This window comes from Colletotrichum jinshuiense, chromosome 1, assembly GCF_051148585.1.
Source record: "Colletotrichum jinshuiense chromosome 1, complete sequence".
NCBI classification, from domain to species: Eukaryota; Fungi; Ascomycota; class Sordariomycetes; order Glomerellales; family Glomerellaceae; genus Colletotrichum; species Colletotrichum jinshuiense.
This window is the reverse complement of record NC_139302.1, coordinates 4,687,210-4,714,944: the sequence shown is the minus strand read 5'-3', so window position 1 is coordinate 4,714,944 and position 27,735 is coordinate 4,687,210. Positions and strand designations below refer to the sequence as shown.

General features: G+C 53.3%; 8 protein-coding genes across 8 annotated transcripts; 3 read left to right on the top strand and 5 right to left on the bottom strand.

Moving 5' to 3' along the window:
• Nucleotides 1-629: 629 nt before the first annotated feature.
• Nucleotides 630-1,837, top strand: EsH8_I_001226 (concanavalin A-like lectin/glucanase domain-containing protein; the record flags this gene model as incomplete). The annotated part of the gene is made up of 2 exons (XM_083268639.1): nucleotides 630-726; nucleotides 828-1,837. The coding sequence occupies 2 exons, from the start codon at nucleotides 630-632 to the stop codon at nucleotides 1,835-1,837; spliced, it is 1,107 nt and encodes a 368-aa protein (XP_083119077.1).
• Nucleotides 1,838-3,819: 1,982 nt separating this feature from the next.
• On the bottom strand, nucleotides 3,820-6,891 carry EsH8_I_001225 (DNA topoisomerase 1; the record flags this gene model as incomplete). The annotated part of the gene is made up of 4 exons (XM_083268638.1): nucleotides 3,820-3,957; nucleotides 4,011-6,365; nucleotides 6,422-6,639; nucleotides 6,843-6,891. The coding sequence occupies 4 exons, from the start codon at nucleotides 6,889-6,891 to the stop codon at nucleotides 3,820-3,822; spliced, it is 2,760 nt and encodes a 919-aa protein (XP_083119076.1).
• Nucleotides 6,892-7,484: 593 nt separating this feature from the next.
• EsH8_I_001224 (F1F0 ATP synthase subunit gamma) lies at nucleotides 7,485-8,694 on the top strand (the record flags this gene model as incomplete). Its single annotated transcript, XM_083268637.1, has 4 exons — nucleotides 7,485-7,540; nucleotides 7,715-8,307; nucleotides 8,367-8,500; nucleotides 8,566-8,694. 4 exons carry the CDS (start codon nucleotides 7,485-7,487, stop codon nucleotides 8,692-8,694), a joined length of 912 nt encoding a protein of 303 aa, XP_083119075.1.
• Nucleotides 8,695-9,227: 533 nt separating this feature from the next.
• Nucleotides 9,228-12,586, bottom strand: EsH8_I_001223 (HMG-box domain-containing protein; the record flags this gene model as incomplete). The annotated part of the gene is made up of 2 exons (XM_083268636.1): nucleotides 9,228-12,183; nucleotides 12,282-12,586. The coding sequence occupies 2 exons, from the start codon at nucleotides 12,584-12,586 to the stop codon at nucleotides 9,228-9,230; spliced, it is 3,261 nt and encodes a 1,086-aa protein (XP_083119074.1).
• Nucleotides 12,587-13,421: 835 nt separating this feature from the next.
• On the bottom strand, nucleotides 13,422-15,720 carry EsH8_I_001222 (Sec1 family protein; the record flags this gene model as incomplete). The annotated part of the gene is made up of 4 exons (XM_083268635.1): nucleotides 13,422-13,543; nucleotides 13,605-15,191; nucleotides 15,385-15,580; nucleotides 15,643-15,720. The coding sequence occupies 4 exons, from the start codon at nucleotides 15,718-15,720 to the stop codon at nucleotides 13,422-13,424; spliced, it is 1,983 nt and encodes a 660-aa protein (XP_083119073.1).
• A 770-nt stretch (nucleotides 15,721-16,490) lies between these two features.
• On the bottom strand, nucleotides 16,491-17,115 carry EsH8_I_001221 (ubiquitin-conjugating enzyme/RWD-like protein; the record flags this gene model as incomplete). The annotated part of the gene is made up of 3 exons (XM_083268634.1): nucleotides 16,491-16,759; nucleotides 16,813-16,963; nucleotides 17,068-17,115. The coding sequence occupies 3 exons, from the start codon at nucleotides 17,113-17,115 to the stop codon at nucleotides 16,491-16,493; spliced, it is 468 nt and encodes a 155-aa protein (XP_083119072.1).
• Nucleotides 17,116-19,379: 2,264 nt separating this feature from the next.
• EsH8_I_001220 (calmodulin-dependent protein kinase CMK2) lies at nucleotides 19,380-20,973 on the top strand (the record flags this gene model as incomplete). Its single annotated transcript, XM_083268633.1, has 6 exons — nucleotides 19,380-19,386; nucleotides 19,545-19,596; nucleotides 19,655-19,862; nucleotides 19,923-20,079; nucleotides 20,135-20,520; nucleotides 20,581-20,973. 6 exons carry the CDS (start codon nucleotides 19,380-19,382, stop codon nucleotides 20,971-20,973), a joined length of 1,203 nt encoding a protein of 400 aa, XP_083119071.1.
• Nucleotides 20,974-21,960: 987 nt separating this feature from the next.
• On the bottom strand, nucleotides 21,961-23,219 carry EsH8_I_001219 (uncharacterized protein; the record flags this gene model as incomplete). The annotated part of the gene is made up of 2 exons (XM_083268632.1): nucleotides 21,961-22,830; nucleotides 22,890-23,219. The coding sequence occupies 2 exons, from the start codon at nucleotides 23,217-23,219 to the stop codon at nucleotides 21,961-21,963; spliced, it is 1,200 nt and encodes a 399-aa protein (XP_083119070.1).
• Between the last annotated feature and the right edge of the window lie 4,516 nt (nucleotides 23,220-27,735).

The window sequence follows — 27,735 nt, the reverse complement described above, 5'->3', positions numbered from 1 at the left end:
TCGTCGCAACTTTCTTTCCCGGGGATCCAATCCGAGTTGGACGGACAACGAACAAGGTACACACCTCGTAGCGGGAAGGCCCAGCGTTCCAAGCCCGCCGAAGGACAATGGCCATTGAATTCTGTTCGTCCAACGGAGGGAAACATCTCGATTCTTGTCCCCTTCATTTCCGTCTCCCATCTCACCCCACACTAGAGTCCTAGGCGCCATGGGTTGGGCTTCCAAGGCCCTTGGGCCCAAGATGCCTTGCACGGCCCGATGACGCTACTGCAACTGCCAGTGGCTGGATGGACAGTAGACAAGCAGGGCCATATAACCCATCTGCCGCTGCCATCTATCACGGCCCGCCCGTGTGGTGTGCCATTTCTCTGCTCTACTGCCTGTTCCCCTCTCTCGTGTTACTCAAGTGCGACGTACCACAGACTTACACGGATCCTTGTCTGTATTCCCTGTGACGTCGCCAGCTCCTGGAGGCCTTGACTAGTCGCAGTGTCAATCCCCGCGGCCCAATTTGAAGAATCTCTTCAAGTGAGAGATCTATCTACTATTCGCACTTTTCTCTCGATCCTGGTCTTGTACCTTTATTTAGTCCGGCTTTCGAAGGTGTAACCCCCTCGCACAATCACACGATGTTCTTTTCAAGGAATTTGTTCGCTGCAGCAGCAGCGGCGCTGGCAACGACAGCATCAGCGCAGACGTACTCGTCGTGCAACCCCCTCCACCAAAGTAAGTCACCATGGTCACACGCGCCAAAATCATAAAATAAAAAACCAGGATGAGAGAAATCCAAAGAGAAATTCCACCATACTGATCTCTTCCCGCTCCAGCCACATGTCCCGCAAACACGGCCCTCGGCATGGCCATCCACGTTGACTTCACCCAAGGTGCCGTCAACTCCTTCGCTTCCTCTGGAAGCCCGACATACAGCAAAGACGGCGTGACCTTCTCCGTCGCGGCTTCTGGCCAGGCGCCCCAGCTCATGTCGCTCTTCTATATCATGTTCGGCCGAGTCGAAATCACCCTCAAGGCAGCCACTGGCGCCGGAATCGTCAGCTCCTTGGTTCTGCAGTCCGACACACTCGACGAAATCGACATGGAGTGGCTCGGCGCCGACCCGACTGAAGTGCAGTCGAACTACTTTGGAAAGGGCGATGTGACGACATACAACCGGGGGCAGTTCCACCAGACGGATAACAACCAGGATAAATTCATGAAGTACACCATCGACTGGACGTCGGAGCGCATCGTCTTCTCGGTAGACGGCACTGTTGTGCGGACGCTTACCGAGAAGGAGGCAGATACGAACCAGTACCCGCAGTCGCCAATGCAGGTGAAATTCGGCGCGTGGTCCGGCGGCGACCCGGCCAATGCTGCCGGAACCATCGACTGGGCTCGCGGCCCGACAGACTTTAGCGCGGGTCCTTTCCACATGGTCGTCAAGGATATATCCATTACCGATTATTCGACAGGCAAGGAATACAAGTACACGGACACCTCGGGCAACTGGGGCTCCATCCAGGCCGTCGACGGCCAGATCAACGGGAACCTGGGTAAGGCGAGCCAGATCACCTACACGGCCAGCGCGACCGCCGAGACGGGATCACCAGCACCCACGGTGCCGAGGGGCGGTATCGGCGCCGACGAGTCGGCTACTGCGACACAGACTGGTTGGCCGTGGGTCGCCAGCGCGAGACCTACCGGCGGTTCCGTCCCGGATGGTTGGCGCATGACGTCCGAGGGCAAGATTATACCAGACGCCGGGAATTCGGTACGGCCCCAGGGCTTGGCCTTGTTGGTGTCGCTTGTCCTTGGCGTTGTCGCCTTAATTGGGCGGTAGTTATGATACCCATTGGAGCTGTGTTTCTATTTTATTTTAAGAAGGAAGAGGCAGTAAACGTCTCACGAGTTGTAATGGACATGCGAAATGTATTCTGGGAGATAACATAGAAAAAACGGATGGCACAGAGGCACATTTGGAAGGGCTTTGCATACCCGGCGTTTTGGCATCATGGGAACATGGCCTGGAATATGAAAGGGAATCAACTACATGTATATACGATAGACGCAATGTATTATATATATGTGCGACATATGCGGCGACGAAAAGATAACTGGTTCAAGATGGGAAATGTAGAACCGCTCGCTTCAGACTGGAATTGGTTTCATGAAGACAATGTCTCGATGCAGGGATCCTAGTGAACCACTGGAGTAACATAGTGGAGTTTTTGACTCAATCAATCATCAACCGGCGTTGTGGCAGAGTGGTCTAATGCGCAAGACTAGAAATCTTGTTCCTTCGGGAGCGTCTGTTCGAATCAGGCCAACGTCGAGTTTTTGTTTTTTATGTAGTATTCTGGCTAAATTGGCCTGTCTAATGTCACGCATTACGCACAAGCGGATGCCTCCCTCGTCTTTTATGGTGTGCAATGTGGTATCTGGATGGTAGTCGACCTCACTGTCTTGGCCCTGCCTTGCCGTTCTTCGCTTAGCTCGCCATAGTTCCTTACCCTTCCCCGTCGCTGCTGTATAAGAACTTATTAGATGTTGATAGGCAATCATGCATGGGTTTAGAAGCTAAGGGAGTATACGGTCTCTAAACGTATATACTTTTCTTGAGCATTGGTGATCTCGATGATAAATCATCTCAAGCTGGAGGCACCCCAGAGACCAAGCGAACCAAAGTCGGGTTCAAGACATAACCAAGCTTGCAAAACGCTCGGCCAAGAATCGCTTCGCTTACCTCGCCTTGTGCCTTATGCTTATTCAAAAGCCCATTTTTTCTGGCGGGTTGACCGGCCACGCAGGAGCCGAAAGGGCTCTGGACAACGGCGAGTCCACCTGCCGTGCCCCAGCTAGGAACGCCAAAGCGATTGCCGTTTACACCGTCCACGCGAGCCAGTGAGGTGCCAGGACCTGTTGCTCAAGCGTTCCAACCGGCCACCTCAGTGGTCTCTGGGTTTGTAAACGCCAAATCCTATATTCATTCACATGTTGCCAGATCATCTGGGACGAGCCCAGCCCAGCAGACAGTTTCAACTCCTCCAAAGACCTTGGGTATCAATAAACCTTTACGGTATCTGGCTTGATGGACCTCATTTCGCCACTAACTCCGCCAAAAGCCTTCTGTTCCGGTAAACTCGATTCTATTGGGGCTTTGCAATTGCTTTTACTAAAGCTCGAGACACAAGTCCTCGAATAGAGAAGGGATTGCTGTATGCTGCAGGCCCGAGCAAACGCTTACTGGCCGCAAGAGAGGATGGGAAACATATGCTCTTTCCTCTCACATTCTAGGAAGGCGTTTTGTGTAGGGTGCCGGTAAGAAAAGGACTATGCGTACTGTACTACTCAAGACGGCCAGGTGCTAGACAGGCAGTGGGCCCTGGAACCATGTTTCTGAGAAGTAACTAGGTTACTGAATTCGCTGTTTTGAATTATCTAAGCTAGTCTAGCTCGCTGTGGATTGTATGTGGTTCTATAGCAAGAAAGAGCGGTCCGTAGGCGGGGGGAACCTCCGGCCCACCGTTCCCGATGGAAAAGCTCTGTATATCTCTGTGTTGTCCCCCTCCCGCTGTATGCATCAAGGCATAGCCGTGCCACCACTCAAGATAAATGTTCTCCTCCCGCAGTCCCGAATGCCTAACGCCAGACGAGAACGGGGGGTGTTCTCAGTCCGTCTGCAGACTGGGGGACTTTGGCACTCGGAGTCGAAATGCTGAAATATTGAAATGCTTTTGTTACAAACAAATACAGTAGCAAACGTTGCGGGTAGAAGTTGGCCGATTGAGCATCAAGTTACCCGTGAGTTCGGAAATGTTGAGATCAGAACTCCCATTCGTCATCCTCGACGGACTTGATAGCCCAGCTGAACTTTTCACGCAGGGTCTTGGAAAAGAACTTCTCGATGGGAACGTCAAACTTCTTGGCGAAGACGACAGTGAGGCGTGGGTCAATGTAGTTCTATATCCCGTTAGTAATGGGTTCCCACCCGTGACATGGGCGTGAAAACTTACGATCTTAGAGGTGCTCAGAGCGACCTCCTTGTTGCCATCACGATCGGCGGCCTGAAGCTCCAGGGTCTTGACCCTGTCGTCAATCTTCTTGACTTGTTCCTCTAGCTTCTCAATGGCCGGGCTTCGGCCCTCCGGCTCGACCTTCTTCGATTTGTTCTCCTTCTTAAACTTCGCGGCAAGTTCATCCGCAGCTTTCAGGCGCTCCTTAAGCTCCTTATCGGGGAACGGCTTCTCGCCGTCAGCTACGCGTTTCTCGTTATCCTTCTGGAATTTCTTCGTAATCTTCGTGCGCTGCTCCTCCACAAGGAACGCCTGGTGTTCGAGAATCCACTCGTCGGTCAACTCTTCGCCGCGCGCGAAGTAGTCGGCTCCCTTCTTCTTCTTCACCTTGTTGTCGATCTGAAGCATCATCATCTTCGTGCGCCATTGTTGGTACCGAAGTCCCTTGATACGGTCGCCGAGTTTCTCCATTTGAGCTTCGTGAGCGGCACCGACAGTACGCTTGTGGTTGCAAAGAATGGCGACCTCGCGATTGCAGTCGTTGTAGAGCTTCACCTTCTCCGGAATCGTCAGGTTCTTGTGGTCTACCAGCTTTTGAAGGAGAGTAGACATGGTGAAGGACGCATTGTAAGTACGGAAGACCTTTGCCGTCAGACCTGGCATGTAATTCTTCAGATGGTTGTTCAGCTGTGTAGTGGTCAGACGGTCAAAGATGTCGTCGCCATCGGACTTTGGCGGCTTCTTGAAGAGCTTGAGGTTCTTGAAGACCTGCTTTTCGACCGTGACTTCATCGTAGAACCGAATGCTGTCCTTTCCCAGGAAGTCAAAAATGACTGTGTTGGGTTCCCGTAAGGTGATGTGCTCGTACTTGAGGGAGCAACAGCCGACAGTTTCGGCTTCGTTCTCGGCATCCTTTTCGTTACCTGCTCTGAGAGCGAACTTGTCGATCAAGTACACAGCCGTGGCCCTCTGTCGGTCTGCCATGACCTCGCTCTTGAGGTCTTTGGTATAATCTCTGCGGATCTTGTCGATGTGCTTCTTCAGTTCTCGAGCCTTCTCGAACTTCTTCATGTCACTCTGGCCCTTGATAGCACTGGCAGCACCAAGCATGACGTACTTGTACGCGCCGTTGATGTTCTCTTGCCACATTGCCAGCCAAGTAGCCTTGTTGTCATGGACGACTGCCTTCCACTTGTGACCCTTGGGAGGTTCCGGGACCTTGGCGTCCTTGCCAATGTTGATGGTAATTTGCTCAGGATACACTCTCTTCTTGAGCTTTCCGGTCTTCGGGTGCTCACCACGACCACGGAAAAGACTCGGAGGTTCAACGCGAAAGTTGCCAACTTTTTCCTTGCGTCCATCCCATTTGCAGTACATAAACGGGGCCTCCATCTCGTCCTTCTCTGCCTTGGCTGCCTTCTTCTCCGCAGGTGTCCGAGTCTTTCTGGCCGCACTTTGCTGTTCAGCATATTGCCAGATGGGCTCAAAGTTCATCTTGGAGAACTCCTTGATGTCGACCTTGTTGCCCTTGTTATCAGTTGCGTGACCAGACTCCTTCAAGACACCCTTGAAATCCTCGAAGAAGTTCTTTTGGAAGACGGGGTTGTCCACATTGTGCTTGGAGGACAGCATGGACCCGAAAAACCAAGCAACTTCCTCAGCTTCAGTAGGCAAGTTGACTGGTTTCCCGTCATAAAGCAGCTTAACATTCTTGGGAAGGGGCGCGTACTCGGGCGGGAAGAGGACGCCGTTGTGTTCCAGAGTTTTCCACTTGACGCTGTCGTCCTCCTTCTTTGGCGCATTCCACCATTCATACTCCTCCTCTTCCTCTTCCTCGGGGGCCTCGCTCTCTGCTTTGGTCTTTGCAGCTGCCTTCTTGGCCGGTGCCTTTGCCGGAGCGGCTGCCTTGCCCTTTGCCGACGTAGACTTGACTGGGGTGGCCTTCTTCGCTGCCTTTTTTGCAATAGGCTCGTCGGAATCTGATTCGGCCTTGACGCCATTCGACTTCTTCTTGGCAGAGCCTGCGCCGTTTAATGTGCGCTTCTTTGTCGCGGACTTCGCCAAAGGCTCGTCATCATCGTCGGATTCGTCCTTGATCGGCTTTTTCGGTGTTGCCTTCTTTGCCTTGGCCTCGCTGGCACGGATGTTGCGAGCCTCCTTGGCGGCTGCCTTCTCGATGTCGGCCTTCTTCTTCGCAAGCTTGGCGCCCAATGGCTGGTCGTCATCAGATGATTCGTCAGGTAGAGCCGTCTCCTTGTACGAAGGAGGCAGGTTCTTGCCTCTCTTTGAAGTGAGCGGTTCGTCATCAGAATCTGATTCCAATGCCTTCAGCGGCTTTGTCCTTTGTCGCTTGGCCTGAGTCTGCCGTCAGCCTTGAACCCCGCCCACCCAACCTGCCATATGTAACCTACCAGAGGAGCATCGTCGTCGCTATCCGATTCGTCCCGGTAATTGACCTTGGGCAAAGACGAACGAGACTTTCGCTTGCCGTTCGTGGATGGGCCGTCGACGTCCATGGCGTCGTCGACAGGTCCATGGCGAATGGAAAGACCCGGTGGGGCCGCTCTTGCTTTCGACGCAGTTCGGTCCATGTCTTTGTCGTCGGCTTTCGAAATCCTCGATGCAGAGACTGCAATTGTGAGTTAAAAGAACTGCTAAGTTTTCTCCGGGTTTCGCAGGCAAAGTCGGGATGAATGTACGCGACGAGTCAGGTGGGTTGTGTAGAGGGAAAAGTGACACGTTCGACGTAGGGTGGAAGGCGCGAAGGTAAGGCATCCGAAAGCGCAAAAAAAATCGGGAAAAAGGAAAAAAGGTTTCGTTTAGCGTACTTACCGTGTCCGTTAGACCTCGCAAGAGGTGTGTCGTCGTCTGAGCTGCTCATGGTGAAGAAAGGTCTCGGTTCGCGACGTTTACGGACGGTTAAGTAAGAACTGAATCGCAAAGTCCAAAACCGGGGCCTTGTGGAGCAGAAAAAGTTATTGTAGAAGCCGATCCGCGCGGAAGAATCGCGTAGATATAAAGGCAAGAGCCGGATGGTTGGAATGGCCGCCACTTGCTGGATTGGGGACGTAGGGGAACTGCACCCACGTCTCTTCGAGTCGGAAGGGAAGGTGAGCTTTTTCGGAGGGATTCGAGGGAAGAAAGATGGGTGGGAAATTCGTCGAACGCCTTCCAGCGAAAGTTAATGGGGCTGCCCCTAGGAGTCCGAGTAAGCCAGGAAGCCGACGCCAATGCCTGCGCCACAGTCTGCACGTGACCAGCCACCGGCTGCCGGTCAAACTCAGTTAGCCGGGAAAATGAGTGGATGGAGTCGGGTGCGAAGAATGCTAGCCGGGGAGGAAAATAACCTCGAACCTACCAATCTCGCATCCCGAAGCACCGTCCGACAGCATCAATTGGTCTCGAAAGCGGTCGTGATCAATTGGCCCCCACAAACGGCAGAGGCTCGATCTTCTTAATATCTCCAACTTCACAATGCTTTCCCGGGCGGCGAGACCAGCTCTGCGAGCTGCAGCTGCGGCTCCCTCGCGGTAAGTCGGAATCCACACCTTGTTGAGCTCGGAAAATCGGAGGAAAGGAACTGCCAGGTCAGAGGAAGGGGGTCGGTCGGCCATCAACGATCGAAACGAGCTCGGCCTTGGAAGATGAATGGGAATGATTCAATTGAAGAAAGTGAGGTCTTTTGCTGATTGCGGAGTATCCAGAGTCACGGCCAGCGCGCCCAACACCGCTGCCACCTTCGCGACTCTCCGTGAGATCGAAGGCCGCCTCAAGTCCATCCGCAACATCGAGAAGATCACCAAGACGATGAAGATTGTCGCCTCGACCAAGCTCAACCGTGCCCAGAAGGCCATGTCCGACTCCCGCGTCTACGGCGCGACCTCCAACGAGGTCTTCGACTCGGCCGAGACTAAGCCCCTCGAGGGCGAGGGCAAGAGAGAGCTCATCATCGTCTGCTCTTCTGACAAGGGCCTTTGCGGTGGTGTTCACTCCGGTCTCTCCCGTAACATCCGTCGTCAGTTCGCCGAGAAGAACGCCACTGCCGACCTCGTCATCCTCGGTGAGAAGTGCAAGGCCCAGCTGCAGCGTACCAACGCCAAGGACATCCGTCTCAGCTTCGCCGGCGTCGGCAAGGACGTCCCCACCTTCGCTGATGCCTCTGCCATCGCCGACCAGATTGTCCAGCTCTCGGGCGACTACTCTTCCATCAAGATTCTCTACAACAAGTTCATCAACGCCACGAGCTACGAGCCCACCACCATTGAGGCATTTTCCGAGGAGGCCATTGCCGCGTCCCGTAAGCTTCCGACAACATGAACAAAGTATCGTGCGGGTATATCTAACACTGCCTTGCAGCCAACTTCTCTGCCTTCGAGGTCGACGAGGAGCTCCTCCCCAACCTCCGCGAGTACGCCCTTGCCAACTCCATCTACTGGGCTCTGGCTGAGGGTCACGCTTGCGAGATCTCCGCCCGACGAAACGCCATGGACGTACGTCATCTGTTCCAAATAGCGCATCCTTCTGTTCTTGACCCTTTACTGACTGAGCTCCGTAGAACGCCTCCAAGAACGCTGGTGAGATGATCAACAAGTACCAGATTCTCTTCAACCGTACCCGTCAAGCCGTCATTACCGGAGAGCTGGTCGAGATTATCACTGGTGCTACTGCCTCCGAGGACATGTAAAGCGGTTGGAAAGCGCGCATCAGATAGAGATGATTACTACCTCTCTTCCCTTTGTATCAAGCTACCAAGGGCGGCTAGTGCCCTCAGTGTACCAAATCCTCGCGAATACATCTTGATCTAGAACTAATGGATGGTTCTTCTTCACCCATCGTCTTTGAGAACAATAATGATGACTCGTGCTTTTGACATTTGCTAAGCTATGTACGCCTTTCAAGCACTAGTATACACAAGGCCAATTACCGAGCGAGGATGTGACTATCATCATCCTTATCAATAAAAAGGGGGGACTATGAACTATGACACGAGGGTATGCAGGACTCCTTACAACGCCGATAAAACACCATGGCCTCTGTATGCATCCCATTGTCATGCGCCCCCTTTGCCAAAGAAAAAAAAGAAAAAAACCAACCAAAAAGGTGAGAGCACCAGCCAGCCAACAAACAAACATGTCCGTTCGCAGCGTCTCATTCCAAGTAGACAAATGCTCCACATAGCGGCGGAAGTGTGGCCATCTCGGCGTCTGAATTTCACCCTCAGAACTCGATATCGCTGCCGTCACTTTCGGCGTAGCTGACATGCTTGGTCCTGCGGTGCTTCTGCGCGCTTGTCTCCCGCTGCCGCCCTCCCTCCCCAGTCGTCGAGGCATACGGGTGCTCCTTATGATACGCAGCCAGAACATCAACGTAATCTTTATCCCACTGCGCCGACTTTTCGTTATACTCTTTGACGGCCTCTCCGTAGGCAGCCTTCTGCTCGATCGCCTGGTCCTCGTATGGCTTCCTCTCCTCAGGCGTGGCGGCCTTCCACATCTTGGACGTCATAACGCGCACCTCGTTGGGCACGGGTTTCTTCTTCCCGGCACGCTCCTCCTCGCACTTCTTGCGGGCGACCTCAAAGAAGTCCCTGCTGTACAAAAGGTAGGCGTTTACAGCCAGTTTGGCAGGCATGGCGGGTCTCTCGCCGATTTTGAATTTGATGTACTCCCAGGTGGCGAGTTCGTATGCTTCCAGACGAGCCTGTTCTGGGTCCTTGGGCCCTTCCATCTCCTTGCGTTTGTTGGAAACGCTTTCTTTAGTTAGGACCAACGGGGTTGGGATATCGACGGGCCCGAGTATGGAATCGATTACCTCTGATGCCGCACGAAGCCCCGAGAGATAGGCTCCATGAACGGTGGCTGGGTGTGTACCAATGGTGTGCTCGCCAGCAAAGAACAGGTTGCCAACAGGGCGTGACATAGCATCGTAATCGTCCGGATGCATATCCGGTCCGGCTGATGAATAGCTTCCTCTGGCGAATTTGTCCGAGGCCCATCGGGTCACAACTGACTCAACTGGATATGGCACAGCAGGTCCGAAGACGCTGCGCAGGATCTCTGTCGCTTCAGCGACAAGGTTGTCGTTGCTGTTGTGCTCTGTGTCAAACCCGGCGTCACCAGCCATCAATGCCACAAGGCACGGTAGACCTGTGGTCTGGGTGACATTGAACCATTGGAACAAACGTCCTCGCTGAGAACTGTAGTCATTTTGGTTTAGACTATGCCGGTTTGGCGCATCTCGCAAGACGCCGAAGATGTGCCTCTCGGTGTCCCAGAACGGTTGGTCGTACACCAGCGCTAGTTTGTTGAGCACTCCGTATCCTATCCGAGTGATCGCATCCGTCTTCCATTCCGGCAAAGGCGGTTCAAACTCGACGTTACCCTGCTTCAACACGCCAAGTGGTATTGTCGAGACAACGTAGTCAGCGTCGATAGCTGTGCCGTCCTCGCACTGAACTGTAGCGCGCCCGTTCTCCTGAGCTTCGTATGTGATCTTTTTAACGGCACTCTTTGGCCGGACGTCGAGAGATGTCGGGCAATGCATGAGGCCTCTTGGGACACTCTGGTATCCACCTATAATCATGGTGTGCTTGCCTTCCCATTCGTTGCCCGCGTCAATATCCCAGCCCCCGAGGCTGAGGTTGTGAAGGCTAGTGGCATTACTGTATTCCAGGTTGGCCACGTGCCAGTTGAGGAGTCGGTGGTCTTGGGCAGTAAGATCGACAATATTTCGGTACTGGACAACGGCCTCATCCATGACTGAGCCAAGAGTCGCGGTAGGCAGGGTCGCGGCTTCATTCAAATCAATGTTCGCGTCATTTGCCGGACCGTTCTTCAGCGCCCACCCCATCAGCTTCGCCTTTTCCGATGCCTTAAGTATGCCCGGTGTACCTGGCTGAGTATGCACACGCCCAGTCAGCTTGTCGGATGACACGGGCACCAGGTTCACTCGCTCGGGTACGTTCTGTTGCGAGACGGGCGGGGCATGAGGTAGAGCGGCTGCCGCTTCTTCGGCCTCACTGATTGTTCTATGGCCATCACTCACGGCATCCCGGGCTTCGTTGACCAAGTCCCGGTTGCCTTCAATAAACTTGGAGGGCTGGGACTTGAACTTAAATTCGCTGACACGATCCAAGCAATCGTTGTAGAGGTTCTCCACAAGCTGGTCCCTCACATAGTCCACAGGCTTGCCGTTCGAGTCGTAGATGGTTGTTTCTGATCGCAGAGCACGGTATGGTAGACACAGCTGGCCACGGACAAGGACGTTCATTGGGTTGCCGCGCTCGAAGCCTGTGATGATCATTCCGCCCATTTCAGCGGTGCATCGTTCGCCTACGAAGTCCGGAAGTGGCAGTGTCGGTTTTGACTTGAATTCCCTTGAGTAAACCCTGCCACCAACACGACTGCGTCCCTCTAGCACAACAATTTCTGGGAGCGCCTCTCCGAGGTCTTGAAAACGATCCGAATATTGTCGTACTAAGCCATCCAAATGTCTCGCGCAGCCCAAGCCTGACATGCCGGCACCAATGACCACAATTCTTTTCCTTTTGGGCGCATTTTCTGCACTCGCTTCCTGTTGATTTCGGTCGCTTGTCGCTGGAAACTCTACACAACCAAAGTTGATGTAGCCACGCCGCACTAGCCAGTCGTAACATACGCTTGCAACGTCAAACCATCGAGTGTTGGCGCAACCAACAGCCTCATTCCTTGTCACTGCAACGCGTGGGTTGTTGTACCAAAGTCGGAGAATACCGTTTCTGATATTAAGATACGTGGTAACTTGGACATGACTGATATGCTGACGTAGCATCTGGTATTCTTCTTGGTGCAGAGCGTAGGGGTTGAGCCTTGAAGACTCGGCTGCCTCTATGCATTGTCTTGCATATTCATAGTTCGAGAGATTGGATGGGATGGACGATTTCGGTTTGACATTGAAGGAGCGTCGCACTGTCTCGCGCATGTGAGGTGTCTCAGTCGATGGCACGGAGAGCTCCTTGTGCCCATCCAAGTCCACAGGAGTAGTTGCCTTACTAGAGACCGAAGATGGCACCGAAGATAACTCAGACTGCTCGTGGTCCGACAAATTGGTCATCGGCGACTCGAATGATTCGTGAGGAGTGTCGTGTGATTGGATTTGGAGAGTCTCTGATGGCGCATCTTCTACCATAGGTGAACTACCGGTGAGTCAGCAAACCTAATGCTTGGCTTCTAGTAGTGACATAGACACATGATCAGGGTATCACATTTAAAGGAAGCACTGGGAGTTACCTACTCAGGGTTAGATGCAGGGGCAGAAGAAGGCTCCGCCTCATCCTGGCTCTGGTCATCTAGCTCCATGTCTTCTGTCCATACGATAATTTCCGGGGCAATTTCTGAAATCGCTTCTGATGAAATCCGGCTTGATGGAGATGATGTCGTTGAGGTTGAGATATTTGAGTCCGATATTCGACTCAGTGGAGCATGAGCCCTAGAGGGCGTGAAGTCTGATATACGTGAGTCCCGACCCGAAAAATCCATCAACGATTCCTTTCCAATCCCAGATTCCTGCTTAACACGAGACCTCGAGCTTGTCTTCATGTTTCAATCGTCGACGCGGATTGGATTCGAGGATGAAGTATGTGTATATAGTGGTGGAGGCAGGTGGTCGGCGATGAATAGTGCTCGGCCTAGGCCCCGTCAGGGTATGATATGGTGGGCTTAGTCCCGAGTCGACAGCATGTTACGATATCTCAGGTGAACCTGGATAGTCTTACTGTCTAGGCTTGTCAGCTGATTTAAGTTCTCACGTTTGCAAGTGCTCGGTATAAGAGGATGCAGATGTGATGTACCGACCTTTGACTGCGGAGACGCCACTGCCCCCCGGCCGCACTGTCCTCGGTGCCGGATTGAGCCGTCCCGATGTAGATTGAGTTGCAATGGATAAGCCCCAACTGAGGTGCATGGAACTTGATCTATTGTTCTTGTCAATTCTGTTGAGGGGCCAAGGTCTTATGCATTAACGGGAAAATCGTCAGATACATGACCCATTGGAATCGCTAGGTTCGGCGCTGGACGTGGGTACTCCGCTCATGTCGAGGGAGCCGAAACAAAAGGGTGTGGCTTACCGGCTTATCACGTGACTCAGCATTTTACTGAACGGACTGGCTACAGGCCCGAGCAAAACCAGCAACGCTCTCTAAAGGGAGGGGAGTCTCTGACTCAAGCCCATCAGGCTAGGTCGGTGACAATTCGAACGCCAGATACTGATTGATAATGACGCTTGCTGATGATTTAACAATATTGCCCCGACCAAGAGCCTCATTATCTAAACGCTCAGTCTAATCTATCGCCACAGCCCAATACATTGCTCCAACCTCCAACCATTGCTTCCGGTATTTCTAACGTGTTCTGGGCCTCGAGCCTGCTACGCACCTTACGTCGTTGGGCTTGCAGGCTTAATATTATCTCTTGCATACGAATCCCTCTCAATTGCAGCATCCATCATTCGGTCACCGCTAATGATCGATGTTGTGCAAATGACAATGTTTCTTCGGGCTGTCGAAAATTTGGTTAGTTTGACAATACTTCACGAGATGGGTCCACTCATGGAGCTTACCTTCTTCCTGCTTCGCGATGAACCGTAAAGCAGCGATTTCTGTGAACGTGATGCCTCCAACAAACACCACAAACACAGTCTGCTTTTCCGAGCCTCCCGACAACAACGCTCGAGCCTTGACAGCTTTCTCCTCACCTTTCTGCAAGTCGTAAAACGTCTGCCCACGGACGTGTTTGACAGCTTCGTCAAACCCATGCCAGCCTTGGGCTGCGGATGCTCCAGTCGCACCGCTGGCCCCATTTCCTCTGGTGACTTTGAGCAAATATTGCTTTTGTAACACGCACTGAACGAGTCGAACTGACAGTGGCGCGTACCCGCTGTATACGTAGGCGATATCGTTAGGATCGTCTTCTTTAACCTCGTCGACGATGAGCCGAAGAAGTTTGCGGAGGTATGTGTAGTTGGTCTTTGTTCCAGTGTTGTTACCCCCGGCGCCAGACATAGGAATCATTTCCGCCAGCGGTGATGACCTTGACAAGAATAACTGCAGTTTCTCGAGATTGTTGAGAGTCAGGATGTGTTGATAGCCGTAACCCTCTAGAATGAGCCGCCGAAATTGGTCATATTCCTTTGGTTTGATGCCGCCTGATATGCACGAGTAGATGCAGAGCAATCTCAGAACCTCCGGAAGCGGTGTATCGCGAGCAATTAGTTCCTCAATCGCATCGAATTGGGAGGAAGGGTCCGCCCCGGCGGCTAAGTTTTGCTGAGCTTCTAGAAGACCTTTGAACTGGTCGGTCCGAGTGTACTTCATAATTTCCTCTGCTAAGCCCGTATGAATCCTTAGGCTCTGCTGTTCAGCCTGATATCCTGGTAGCTTGCTGACGAAGTCTTTTAGTTCGGCGATCGATTTCTGGCTGTTTCGTCCCTCGTAGTCCTTTTGCAGGTTTTGTAAACGGCGAGCAACCTTGTTCAACAAGCTCCCAACGATGGCAAAGTTGGTATCCCGAAGTTGCTCATACAATTTGTCGGAGGAATCCAATTGGATCTTTCGTTTCCTTGCCTGCGCGCTGGTCGTTGATGCTTGAGACTGAGCGCCAACAACGGTGGTGTCCACCTCAGCTTGGTTATTCTGAATACCAAACAACTCATCAATGAGTCCCTCGTACGTCAACTGGGTTAGTAAAGGAGTGACGAAGTCCACCTCACGATCGATTATTATGACACTTTCGGTAAGTGTACTTGGCGTCAAGCCGCCTCGGTTCGTCTCACTAGCATCCTCACCGGCAAGGATCTCTTGTCGCATTCGCGCGAGGAGCTCGGCAACCCGTTTCGCATTGTCGCCTTTGCCGATTATTCGGGGGAAGAGGCCGTGGTTCTGCTGGATCTCCATCAAAGCCTTGGCGAGTAAGAAGGACGGGGTGACGTCTTTAGAGAGGTAGAGGTCCCGGAAAGAGTCATCTAGCTCTAGAGAAAGAAGGTCCTTTTCCAGCGGAAAGAAGTATAACGGCAGCTCAGAGATATTGACATCGCCCAAAACGCCGGCCTCCTCTAGCAGCTTGTCTGAGACGAGCGTCCGCCGAGGCACCCAGAAGATATGAAATTCATGCCCGGTTTGGCTCTCGCGCTGTAAGCGTCGGATCTGCTCTATAGGGCTGTTAGTACTAGGCACAGGTGGCTAGGTGGTCACGAAAGATGAGCAGCAATGAGACGAGATCATATCAAGTCTACAACGGCCGACCAAGACAGACGACGACATGACCAAGTTCAAGAGGCTTCGAAATCTCGGTCTGAATAAGGGAAGACAGCACGTAGGGCTCGATTGGTAGAAGGCGCTGACCTGCGATCGTTTGTGCATGACGCGCGCACTCTCCGCGGGCTATGAATATGACATTTCGCTGACTGGTGTCGGCGTTCTTGTTCTCGAGGAAGAAGAACTTGTCCACGCCGTATTCATGAAGTGTTGCGACTTTGACGATTGTGCCAATGGGGCCGGCTAGGCTGCGCTCAAGAATGAGGTTCTTCTTTCCACGGACCTGATTGCGCCGAGGGATCAGCTCTTGGAGGGTATGCTGCCGGCTTGGGACGCCTTACTTACAGCCTCGAGCAGGTAAAGAAGGTCCTTGCGCGCCTTGTCTTTTATCTGATCCGTATTAAAGCCAGCTCGAGGAGCCATTTTGAGCTCTCCATGCGGGTGGAAGGAGGTTGTCGTGGGCAGCTCAGACTGACCGCTGCACAGTGAGCGAGGTGTATGGAAGAAGGTAAAGCTCCTGACGTTTGGAGCTATCGGGGTGGGAGATTAGATACGGCACAGGGCACCTTGCACTGGGGAGCACTTGCGTCAGCGGGGCCTTAGTGCAGTTGTCACTTGGGATTTTCTAGACCACTGCTGAGACGTATCGGTTGTATCCGCACCTTATCGGTAGGCATCTGATCGAGGAACTCCCATGCTGGATCAGCGGGACCCAGCCACTGTAGCTGGCCCGCTCTCAAGGCTACCGTCACGCCTCGTCCACTTCTTCCCGAAGAGTTGGCGATCGCTGATCACCCGAGCACATCTGGCGCTGTATTTAAAAACGGCAGAGTGGACGAGAAGAGTATGCAATGATCTCTTCATATCTGGTTTACGCTCTGTTATGATGCACACTAGGTGTCAGGGTGGGAAGTGGCCCAACATAGCGCATGTGTGTTTCTCTCATCCTGCCAGCCATCAACATGGGGCCAAACACCGTTCTGCGGGGGCCACGATTGCGCTTGCGAAACACTTTTTCCAGATGCTCCTTCCGAAGTACCGCTCCATGAAAGTTGTAGAAGACCAAAACCATGCCGGCATTCTTCTGCCCCTGGCAAAGGACCAACTCCGTAACACTCTGCCTGCACTGGGTTTCCTATGCCAAATCCGATTCAACGCCGTAAGCAACCCTGCCGCACAAAACACACTCTTGATCAGACGGTGTTATCGTGATAGTAGAAGTCGATGTCTCTCGGGCGCAAACGGTTGCTCCGAACGAACTCGTCGTCTCCTGCCGGGCGTTCATTCTTCTCGTTTCCAGTCAACATACTCTGTATGCTCATGCAGACGCTCTCTACGTTCTGCACGGGACTCCACCCTTGATTGCCGAGCAAGTCAAGGCAGATGATGCCATTCGAATAGATGTGGGGATGCATCGGGATCGGTCGCTCGGTTGTTTTGACGAATGTGACCTCTGGGGGCTCTAGGAAGAAGGTCAGCCGGAACGACGAGCAGCGGCGGATGTAAGACACCTACCGATGGGATATTGTTGTGAGAACTTGAACTTGAGCCTATAGATCTGGTCTCTGTACAGGGGATTGTCATCTAGGACCCTTATGTCCATGATCCATTCTTCAAAGTTGTCGGCGGAGATTAGCTCAATGCCGGGAGGCAGGCCAGCGTTGAGCTACAAAGAGAGGTGTCAGAGAAGGTGTAGACATGCGCGCGCGCGCTCATCTTTGGTGGAATGAGCTGATCATGAGGCAAGGCAATGGGCTAGACACGACAAACCTTGGAAAGCTCTTTGGCCAGCCGCTTGGAAGCGAAGCTGGAAGCCATTTCGAAGCGCGAAAGACAAGCTTGAAGAAACCGAAACCGGCGTGAGCAAATCTACGCGAAATGAGGTAATCGAAATGGAGACAAGGTAAGTAGGCGCCCGAGGAGGTGACAGTCGGCGGCTCGACAGAGGGGCTGGCTGTCCAAAGACGGACCCCGCGATTCGGTGGTTACTGCAGGGAACAGCAGCGAAGGCGGGCAACGAAAGTGAATATCGGAGCCTGGAAAACAGATACCCGCCAACCCGAACTGGACTGTTGGGTCTGTGTCTATCTGTTGTTTATTAAAATAGTCGGATACGTGATTAAACCCGCGAGCCAGACGAGCGCAACGAAGGGAACAAAAAGACGATGATGTAAAGTAGGGCAGAATGCGCCGTCCGGATAGATGCAGAGATGAAGTGGGATGGATATTCTCTGTACAAATCAGTTTAGCCGGTCGACCTGCGTGCAGACAATGCCCAAGTTACAGGTGATGTGCATGCCCACGCACCTGTACTATGCAGGTAACGGGCGAGGGAGACCCTTACCTAAGACTTTCAAGGTCCTAAATGACGCCCCGCGAGGAGGTGGGTTTAGTTGCTTCATTTGTCTCAACCGACGGAGGCGAATGCGCTTGCTGTGACGGGTCCACCGTTCGGCTGGTCACTACCTACCTACCTAGTCACTGTCTTTACGATCCGTAATACGGCGTTACCCACATGCTACCTTGCGTACATATTCTTGTGAATACGGCGGTAGCATCACCCAACTATACAAGAATAGGTCTAATACCTTTAACAACTCACCAAAGGTTGAAGTGCAGCGTCCGATCGCCAAACCTTCCTGGTTGATTTACAGCGGTAGAGGCGTGTCATCTCAACGGGAAAGCCTTTGGAGAAGCCCAAGTAGAGGGGTTGGCAGTCATGTGTTTGCATCCGTATCCGTACAACCACAGAAGTCTGCCCCATGAGGACATGTGACGAGACCGCCGTCCATCAACAACCTGCGGTTGAGGGCCAGTTCATTTTGCAACCTAATTAGGAGCTTGGGCGAAATGCTTTCGTAATGAGCCTTGAGGCAGCTTGCCAAACTTGTGACGTATTCGAGCTTGGCTAGCATTCTTTCCCTTTTCCTTTCTTTTTCCTTTTCCCCCGCCATAATTGGCGCGGGGGGCCTTTCAGAAAAAGACTTTCAGGAGACAAGTATCATGCCATTGCCCAATGCGACGGTTTACAGAAGGCTGCGTGTGGCTTTGCATATTGAAATCGTCGAACGGAAGGGGTTGGACTGCCTAAGACTACCTTATGAGGTGGTATCTGTGGGTTTTCTGTGCTTTCGCGGAGGGAACCCAAGGCGGGCAACCCGTTGTCGACTGAGAGCCACTGCATCTGACCTTCGCGATGTCATCGGTCGCAGAATATTGACCTTGCTGGGCCTAGACTCCAGCCTTCAAACTGCCTGGGGACAGTGAGTGTTGTTTGTGGCAGCAACGGGTGCCAGGAAGAAGCGGCCTCCTCAGCCACACTTTCAGGCCCCTTCCAGTGGTTAGGATGCGGCGGGCCACTTGCAGGACCCTTGCAAGTCACCTCTTAGTGCTCGTCAAGGTTGTCTGCTCATCACGGCCATGTCCGTGCTTCCCTCCTCTGCCCCTCATTTTTGTGCGGCTGAGCATCCTTTTAATTCTTACCAGCCCACAAGGCTCACTCTGGTTTGTCTTGAACCCCTGGGTTTCGTTTCTTGGGATGAGCTACCTTTTGCTCTGTATCCGTGCTGGTTGAAGGTTGCCTCCAGAGGCTGTTGTGACTGCTAAAAAAGGCCTCGCCCGTGCTGCTCGATTTCATTACGCCTTTGCTTATCGGCAAGCCACTCATCATCCCAACACCAGCGTGACTGGACCCCAGAGTGCCCGCCTCTTGCTTGTGAAGCTCGCCGTCTTTTGCTTCCCGCTATTACCCCACTTCACCCCTCAGCCCAAGCACCGACAGCTACAAGCACCCCGACTCGACCCCCTTCCCTCTCCAGCCAACCTTGGAAGTCTCCATCAGCAACGCTGCTTCTCCGTCCAGTCCAGGGTTCGAGCCTTCTCTGACTGCTTGAATTTTCCTTTCCTTACTCCAGCCTCGAGGAACCCCCCCATAAACGCCCACCCGCGCTCACCCCTGTGACACCCGACTCTCTTCCTCGACACTTCTCCTCGACGCTACTTATCCTCTCTGCGGCTCTCTTGCCCGCCTAGTCATTCCACCTCAACTCCCACTCGCTGCAACCGCTTGCCCCTCCCACAAGATGAGTTGTAAGTGCCACGATTCCGTCTGTTGATTCCGATTCCACGTTGCTTGCGAAGGCGCAGCTTCCCTCTTGGTGCTTTGCGAAGCCCGTCCGATCAGCAGCTTCTTCACGTCGTGCTGCGTCCCAAGTTGTGAGCGATGCTGACCACGAACATGCACGCAGTCTCCAACATGCTCAGTAGGCTTCAGGGCCAGCCCGAGAGCTACGATAAGAAGTCCGAACCACTCTACGACCGCCTACTTGGAATTCGTGTCCTAACAGCCTCATTATAGGGCGAAATACCGCTTCGGACGCACCCTCGGCGCTGGAACCTACGGTATCGTTCGCGAGGCTGACGGTCCCACTGGCAAGTGCGCCGTCAAGATTATCCTGAAGAAGAATGTGAAGGGCAACGAGAGGATGGTGTACGACGAGCTGGACATGCTCCAGCGCCTCAAGCATCCCCACATCGTCAAGTTCCTTGACTGGTTTGAGTCGCGTGTAAGTACCGCACCGGTCTGAAGCCGTGCTGTGACAGCAGCCCTGACAGTCGCTATGCAGGACAAGTATTACATCGTCACTGAACTGGCTACGGGTGGAGAGCTGTTTGATCGGATTTGCGAACAGGGCAAGTTTACGGAGAAGGATGCTTCGCAAACTATCAAGCAGGTTCTTGAGGCCGTCAACTACTTGCACCAGAACAACGTCGTCCACAGAGGCAAGCCTGTTCTTATTTTTTACCCAATTTCCACACTCGCTAACTCCATGCTCAGATTTGAAGCCCGAGAACCTCCTATACTTGACTCGGGACGCCGAGTCCGATCTTGTCTTGGCCGATTTCGGCATCGCAAAGATGCTCGACCGCAAGGACGAGGTCCTCACAACAATGGCTGGCTCCTTCGGCTACGCCGCCCCAGAGGTCATGCTCAAGAAGGGCCACGGCAAGCCTGTCGACATGTGGTCCATGGGCGTCATCACATACACCCTTCTCTGCGGCTACTCCCCTTTCCGCTCTGAGAATCTCCAAGACCTCATCGATGAGTGCAGTAACGCCCAGGTCGTCTTCCACGAGCGGTACTGGAAGGATGTTAGTGACGATGCCAAGGATTTCATCCTGCATCTCTTGCAACCAGAGCCCGTGAAGCGCTGGTCGAGTGAGGTACGTGACACTTCGTCCCGGATCAACGTTTAGGAATCAACGATACTAATGACTGAGCAGGAGGCGCTTCGTCACTCGTGGCTCAGCGGAGAGAACGCGACCGATCACAACTTGCTGCCCGAGATCAAGGCCTACATCGCCAAGGCCAGGCTTCGCCGCGGCATCGAGATGGTCAAGCTTGCCAACAGGATCGAAACGCTCAAGGCCCAGGAGGAAGACACGGAAGACTCGGATTTCCCGACCGACGCTATCAGCGCCGCAGATCAGTCCAAGCACGTTGGCGCACACGAAATCGCAGTCGGCGAGAAGCGCAGTCTTTCCAAGACTATCAAGGGGGCCATCTTCCGCGAAGTTGTCCTTGCCAAGGTCCGCGAGATGAAGCAGCAGCAGGATACGCTCAAGGTGAAGGAGGAAGCAGAGAAGGAGCACAGGAGACGCAGCTTTCAAGGGTGAGATGCGCCAGTCGCATATTCAAGGTGTGATCATGACGGGGTCTGTCAGTACCTAGGATGATGATACCACGGGTTGGGTGATACAGCGGGCTCTTGATCATGGCTCGACAGCGGCTTTGAGGTTATAGCCTACCCCTCATTTTGTTCCCTTTTCGTTACGTGCACGTTTCATTTCGAGCCAAATGAGTAAAAGGCTCGATCACTGTTTCGTTTTCGTTGCTTTGTCAGAGCGGATGGGATTGAACAGAAAAGCGAGAGGAACGATTTTTTAGTAGCAAGTCATCATTTCGTCCAGATTCTAATTACGTGAACCGTCCAAAAATCGTCTTCAGACGACAGAATAAAGAGGATATCGTCTGACCAGTGCTGGGGGTGGTTAGAAGCGGACGCATCCAAGCCTTAATACGTCACTAGAGAAATGTGACCTGGTCAAGATGGAAACTCTGCATGTTGACATTGTTACTACTTGAAGTTTGTAGAGGATGACGGTCAGATCTCCCCGTGCTCTAATACTACTAATATCTAATAGGTGGTTATTCGTGACGATTCGTTGATAATGTGTTGGTTGTACAAGGTATATCTGAAAAAGATGTTTCGGGGGGAAAAAGGCAAGAAACCGCCCGATATGCGCCGTCCTGCTCCAAAAGAATGCTGCTGTGAATGGATCAACCGCCAAAATATGGAACAGTGAAGTGAAGGAGAATTGCCAGATAAGCCTCCCTCCTCATCTCAGTTCGCCGTCCCCCATACCCGCCGTCTTGATCCTGATGTGCTTTTGTTTTGCCTCGGAGTAGAAAGGAAAGAAGAAAAAGGGAATGTGCGCTTTTTGAAAAGATTATAGTACAGATCGAATTAGAGATTGCGGGTGCTGGTGGTATCATTTGAAACAAGAAACTTGGTACAAAAATTGGTAGGAAATTTGACGTATTGGTGAGGTGAAGTGCATGGATGCCAATGGCAAGTGATCGTGTTTGTTCGGAATGGGCAATCAAGCCAGCTCAGCGAGGGCGCTCTCACGAAGCGCCTCATACCGGCTGGCGTCGAAGCGCCGACGCTGCCAGTTGTTCTGCCGTAAACGCTCGATGCGGGCTTTGATGTCGACGCTGCGCATCTCATCGTATAGTTCAGGTGTTGCGGCCCTGGCGGGGAGAGTGTTGACAGCGGCGACAGTGTGTGAAGGAGCTGCAAGCTGTTCTTGAATATTGGCAATGTGGATTGCAATCTGCGATTGCAGACTCGAAAGTAAGCCACAGTAGCGGTGAATAGAGCGCTCTTGGAAGAAGTCGAAGACGTCGCAGTCGTCGCTCAGGGGCTCGGGTGTCGGCGCCGTTACACGGTTTTCGGGCTCGGTCTCCTCAGCAGGCTCCGGCTCCTCGGGAAGGACAGGGAGATAGCGAGACTCACGCTCCGGTACGGTGAAGAAGAAGTCATTGAATCCGAGAGTGGGAGAATCGGGGCGGATGAACGGCTCCTCTGGCAAGTCGGAGAAAGTGACGCGCTTCTTCTGCGGAGGTTGAGTGCTGGAGAGCTTGGCGACAGCATCGTCAACGGAGCAGATGGAGGGCGTGGGTGAGGAGAAGGCGGTCGAGTTGGTCCAAGTTCGGGATGACGCTTGTGAAGAGATGGAGCTCGAGGGAGAATGCATGTTTGAGGTCGCCGCTGACGATGGCCGAGAAGAGCGGGACATGGTCTCATCCGCAGCCTTGCTGAGATCGGATGCTTGGGTGTAATGATGGTGGGCCTGCTGGAGCAGGGTCGTCCGGTACGGAGACGCGCCGTTCAGAGGCCGAGAAAGCATCTCGAAGGAACTAGCAGCGTAGAAGTGCAAGTAGATCAGGTATGCCGGCTCAATGTTCGCCTATGAATCTAGTCAGTACAGCCTCGGACCACTTTTATCATCGGACAAATGTGACATACGGAACTTTTTATATTGTCCAAGATCTCGCAGCAGCGCAACGAGCATGGCCGATACTTGCGATTCTGATACTGGCGCTTCACGTCGGAGACTGCCTTGCACCATTCGGCAGAGGTATAAGGCAGGACGGGGAGAGATGCTAGCGCCTGCGATGCCGTCCGCTTATGGCTGCGCGGTTTGGGTAGTTCGGTTGGGCTCGTCATTGTTGTAGCCGTCGCCGTTGGGTGTGGCGCAAAGGCGTTGGAGGATCCTGCTTTGTTGCTGGGGAAAATGACGCTGCCCCGAGAGCCGGCAGCAGCGGGCTTCAGGAGGAGAGGTATCAAGCCACCCATTGCGAGAGAATCCAATGCGCTTATGGGAGGAGAGTCCGTAATGCGAAATCAGGAAATCGGCTTGTCACGTTTCCGTAGGCAAGGGCGGTAGTTAAGGTACGATGGCTCGGGTTCCGGTGTAAGTGGATAACCCTCGAAATGCGTGACGGCTGGTGCACCGGGATTCGGGGACAGTCTCAAGTCGTCCGAACTTCTTGCAGGTCGCGTGCTGGTCGGCGGGGCGGCTGGCCTCTGCACCGAGAGTGATCTTCAGCCAAAGTTTGCGTCAGATTACGGCGGAGTTGGTGCTTAGTCTCTGAGACGTCTGAGCTTCGAGGGCGTTTCCACGGCCAGCTTCTGCGGGGTCAGAACGACGTTTGCGCCTTGGGTCCTCTGGAATTAACTGGGAAACCGTGGCCGAGGTGGTGCGGATTAGAGTATATGGTTGAGTATTGGTAGATTGTTACTGTTTTAGAGGCGGGGGCCGAAGAAAGATTACTAGACCGGAGAGGGCGGGCCAAAAATCGACGGGACGGAAGCAAGGCGATGCTGATTGACTTGTGGACCAATTGTTGAAGCTGGATGCGGTTGCAAGACAGCGAGGGTGGCGGCTGAAGACCGAGACAAATAGACGTAGTATGCGAGACCAAGCGACAGGGGTTTACCCTCGATTGATGACGAAGTGTAACTTCTGCGCAACGAGGGGAGCTAAGATGGTCCGAGTAAAAAAAAACAAAAAAGCTGGCAGCCGAGAGTTGCAGGACGGGAAAGGATGGGATGATACCGGCGAAGATGGGACAAACACACAAGAAGAAACGACGAGAGGCTGGTGAAGTCAGAAAAGGATCTCGAAAACGGGATCGAGTGGCCCTGCGGGCTTTGGGGGGGGGGGATGGGTCGTATTCAAGTAGGGGAGGGACGACGATTCGAGGTCCCCAAGCACCTGGGTATCCATCCGCAGAGCTCGAGCTTGTCGAGATTGCTTTGGGTAGGTGGTTTGCGCATCGACGTTGGGCTAAGGAGAAAAGGGGAACAAGGCTCAGGTGTGGCCTGCGCAAGGATGATTTTTCTCTGCTTCCAGGACCTGCCGCTCCATCTCGCTGAGGTCTGTTACCCTGGCACCGGGCAGCGCGCCTGTTGACCCTTGCCTCTAGCCCTGCTAGTCGTTGGTGCTCTGCTCTTGGATTCATGGTGCTCAATCCACCTTGAATGCACGTCTCATGCGCACAATTGCGACACAGCGTGCGTACCTGGCTAGGCGTAGTGCTGCGTACTATGTAGGGGGGAAACTAGGGATTGGCGCATTGGGTCCTCGAGTGGAGACGCTATGAGCTGCGAGGCGTTGCTCGTTGCGTGGGATGGTGCATGGAATGGCTTGGATTGTTTGGAGCTGCTTACTACCTACCAGTACTACACTATGTAGTGTACACTACGTATACCAGGCACGGATCATGAGAGTTAGGTCACAGTGGGATGTGAGAACTGCGTCGACGTCTCTGCAATCTGCAGTCTTCGAATAGGTTCCCACCTTTGCGGCTGCCCCCTGATCCGTTAAATGGGGTGTGGAGAAGGCCCAAGCCATTCTGGCGTGCCAGGCTGGTGTCTGCGCGGTACCTGGTACTATTTGCAGCTCGAGAACACGATCCCACGGGCAAGGATGGGGGACTGTCTCAATCAGAACGCTGTCGAGTTTTCGAACATGGAATGGGGGAGCCGGGCGATTCGCGGTCCCGTTGTGGATTGCACGGGACGGACGGAGATGATTCGTGTGCCGGTTGGATTAGGGTCATTTCTGAAGAGAGATGATGCTGATGATGGACACGGGCAGCACACGGGAAAATCGGCGAGTGCGTTCTGTTGGTAAGCAATCGACCTTTCCGGAGTCCCTCAAACCAACCCGGAATCCAGGATAAAACATCTCGAGGAAAAACTCGTCTTGCCCGCCTCTGCCTTGTCCAGCTCAGCCAGCCCGTGGGACGATGGAAGACGGTTGGAAGATGGCAAACCCTTGCTCGGAAGGGAAAGGAAAAAAGAAAAGAGCAGTAGGTAGGGAGGAGGAGAACCCCTTCCAACCGCAAAGCAAACAATCCAAAAGAGCCCAACCACCAAGCAACCAGCCAGCCAGCCCACTCTTCAACTACAGTCCACGATCCGGGTTGGTTGTCAACCCTCCTGCCGGCTACCTACCAAAGACACTGCTGCTGCCCCCGTCCTAGGACTTGGGACCACAGAGTCGACTGCGCCTGGCCTGCACCGGAAGCCACGAACCGACAACCGAACGGCGGGTCCTTCCTACCCCTGCATCAGATCTCCATTGTCATTCCCTTCCTCGAACTGCGTGTACGTACAGCCACCTTTCCTCACTTCTTCTCCCCTGCCCAAACCCTCGCAATCTCCCCTCGCCTCTGTGGGCTCTCATTGCACTCATTCCCACATCAACTGCACATTTTGGCCGGGTTCATGACAAGTGATGGCCTCCCGTCCACTCCGTCAGTACCCAATGCGCGGTGCGACCCTGCACGGAACGGTTCTATGGAACATGGAACATGGACCAGAAACCTGGCTAGCCAGCGATCTCCCTCCCCTCCCTTCCTTGGGGGGTTTGTTCAGTCATTTGGGACCGGCACTCGAGTAATGCTGCTTGCATGACATGAAATATGACTCGCCAGCGAATCCCCCCTGAGAATTGTGCTGTCGCCATCAACACCTGGAGTCCCAAAAACGTGGTAACCTCAATATGCGGAACGGCATCCACGTCTCGGCAACTGGCATCGTCACCATCCATCACCCACGTCCGAAGGAGTCAGAATGGGACGGGAGTCCGTGAACATCTCGTTATCCGGCTCTCATTTCCGTGATGGCACAAATACTGCGAAGAAAAGAAAAAAGAGGTGACAAAAAGACCTTTGCTCGCTGGGGGGCCGGGGCGGGAAGCAAACAAGCAGGGCCAACACTGATGGAAAACGAACGGTGCGAGAGAGTGGGAAGGGGAAGGGACGGGACGTTGGCTCACTCACCGCACCACCCCTGGCTGAACGCAATCAGAGAGGGTTTCCTCAAGACCCCTGTCAGTCACGTCGCCTCGTGTCGCCCTCCCTCGTCCATCAACGACCCGACCAGCTCGTCCTCACGCGTGTAGCCTTGAATCTCAGACAAACAAACAATCCTCCAGAGGACTACCTCGATGTCTGAGGGTAACCGTCCGACGGGGGGATCAGAAAGAGGCCTCAGCGGTGCCTGGCGGACTCCGGACCATCGAAAGTAAGTTGGGATTGGAACGAAACAATCACTTTCCCCTCCGCTCGTCTGCACGCACGGATCTCCAAGAAAAAAAATCCAAAAAAAAACCAGACGGCATGCACCTCTAATCGCTCAATCACCGTCGCAATCACTGCACTTTTGACGTCCGTGCTTGCGCCTTTTCCTTGCTCACCGCAAGATCAAACAACACACTGATTCTCTCTTGCAAGTCTGGAATCCGTCAAAGTCTGGTCTTGTATAGGTGAACGGTGTTTGGGTAAGATGCAATGCAACAAGATGTGCGCATAAGACAAGCAAGTATGAGAGACGTGCGACCGCGTACCATACATGAGTACATAGTACCATGGATGATGAGCAGTCGGAGGAGAGGGGAAGTCAGCCAGGCGCACCAGAGGAAGATTGATTCCCAAAAACCCAAATCCACTCGGTTCAGATGAACGTTTTGCTGCACCTAGGCTCGGTCCATCTGCAGTAGCGGACGGAAACCACACCACAAACATCCAGTAACTAGCAGCCAATCAGCCGATTCGCGCAGTTTTTTTTTTAATCCATAACACCTTGACTGCAGCGCTCAACGTCGGCTTGTTTCCTCTGACCCTTGACCAATCCCCCGTCGCCCGATCACGATGCCAGCGGGGGTTGCAACAACCCAGACCTTCCATTATCTGACCCCCACCTCCTTGCTTATCGTCAGGGTCGATGCGGTCAGACCCTCAATGAGTGTTGGTAAGTGAGGGGTAGAGACCAGATCAGACGGGCACTCTCACGAGAAGAGGGCAGTGGTGCGACTGATACTTCAGCACCAGGGAACATTTGACCAAATCTCTGGTGGTCCGCAATCTTGCTCGTTTGTGCCTCTCTTCTAGTTTTGCCAATTTCAACTCTCTACAGAAGGTATCCGCATTCAGAGGCCAAATAAATGATTTGTGGAAGAAAAAAGATTAGGAAAATATACATGAAATGAAAACACGAGAATAAAAAAACCCCGGCCTCGTCTCTTCCCACATCTGGGCCATTCTTCAAACCACAAGTAAATGGCTAACTGACCTAGCGAACGAGCAGCGCCTCGTTGCCTCGTCCTTGCGCGCTTTGGGCATAGCACTAAATGAATGCCTAACCTTCCCCTCCCCTGGTGCGACGGACCGATCAGGCCTCTTTTTTTGTTTTTTCCTTCTTGTACCTGACGATCTCGCCGTTGCTCTCGCTAGCCGAGCTGGTCCCGTTGGTAGAGTACCTCTTGGAAACGGTCGATCCTTCTTGCCCCTTTCCCACGTGT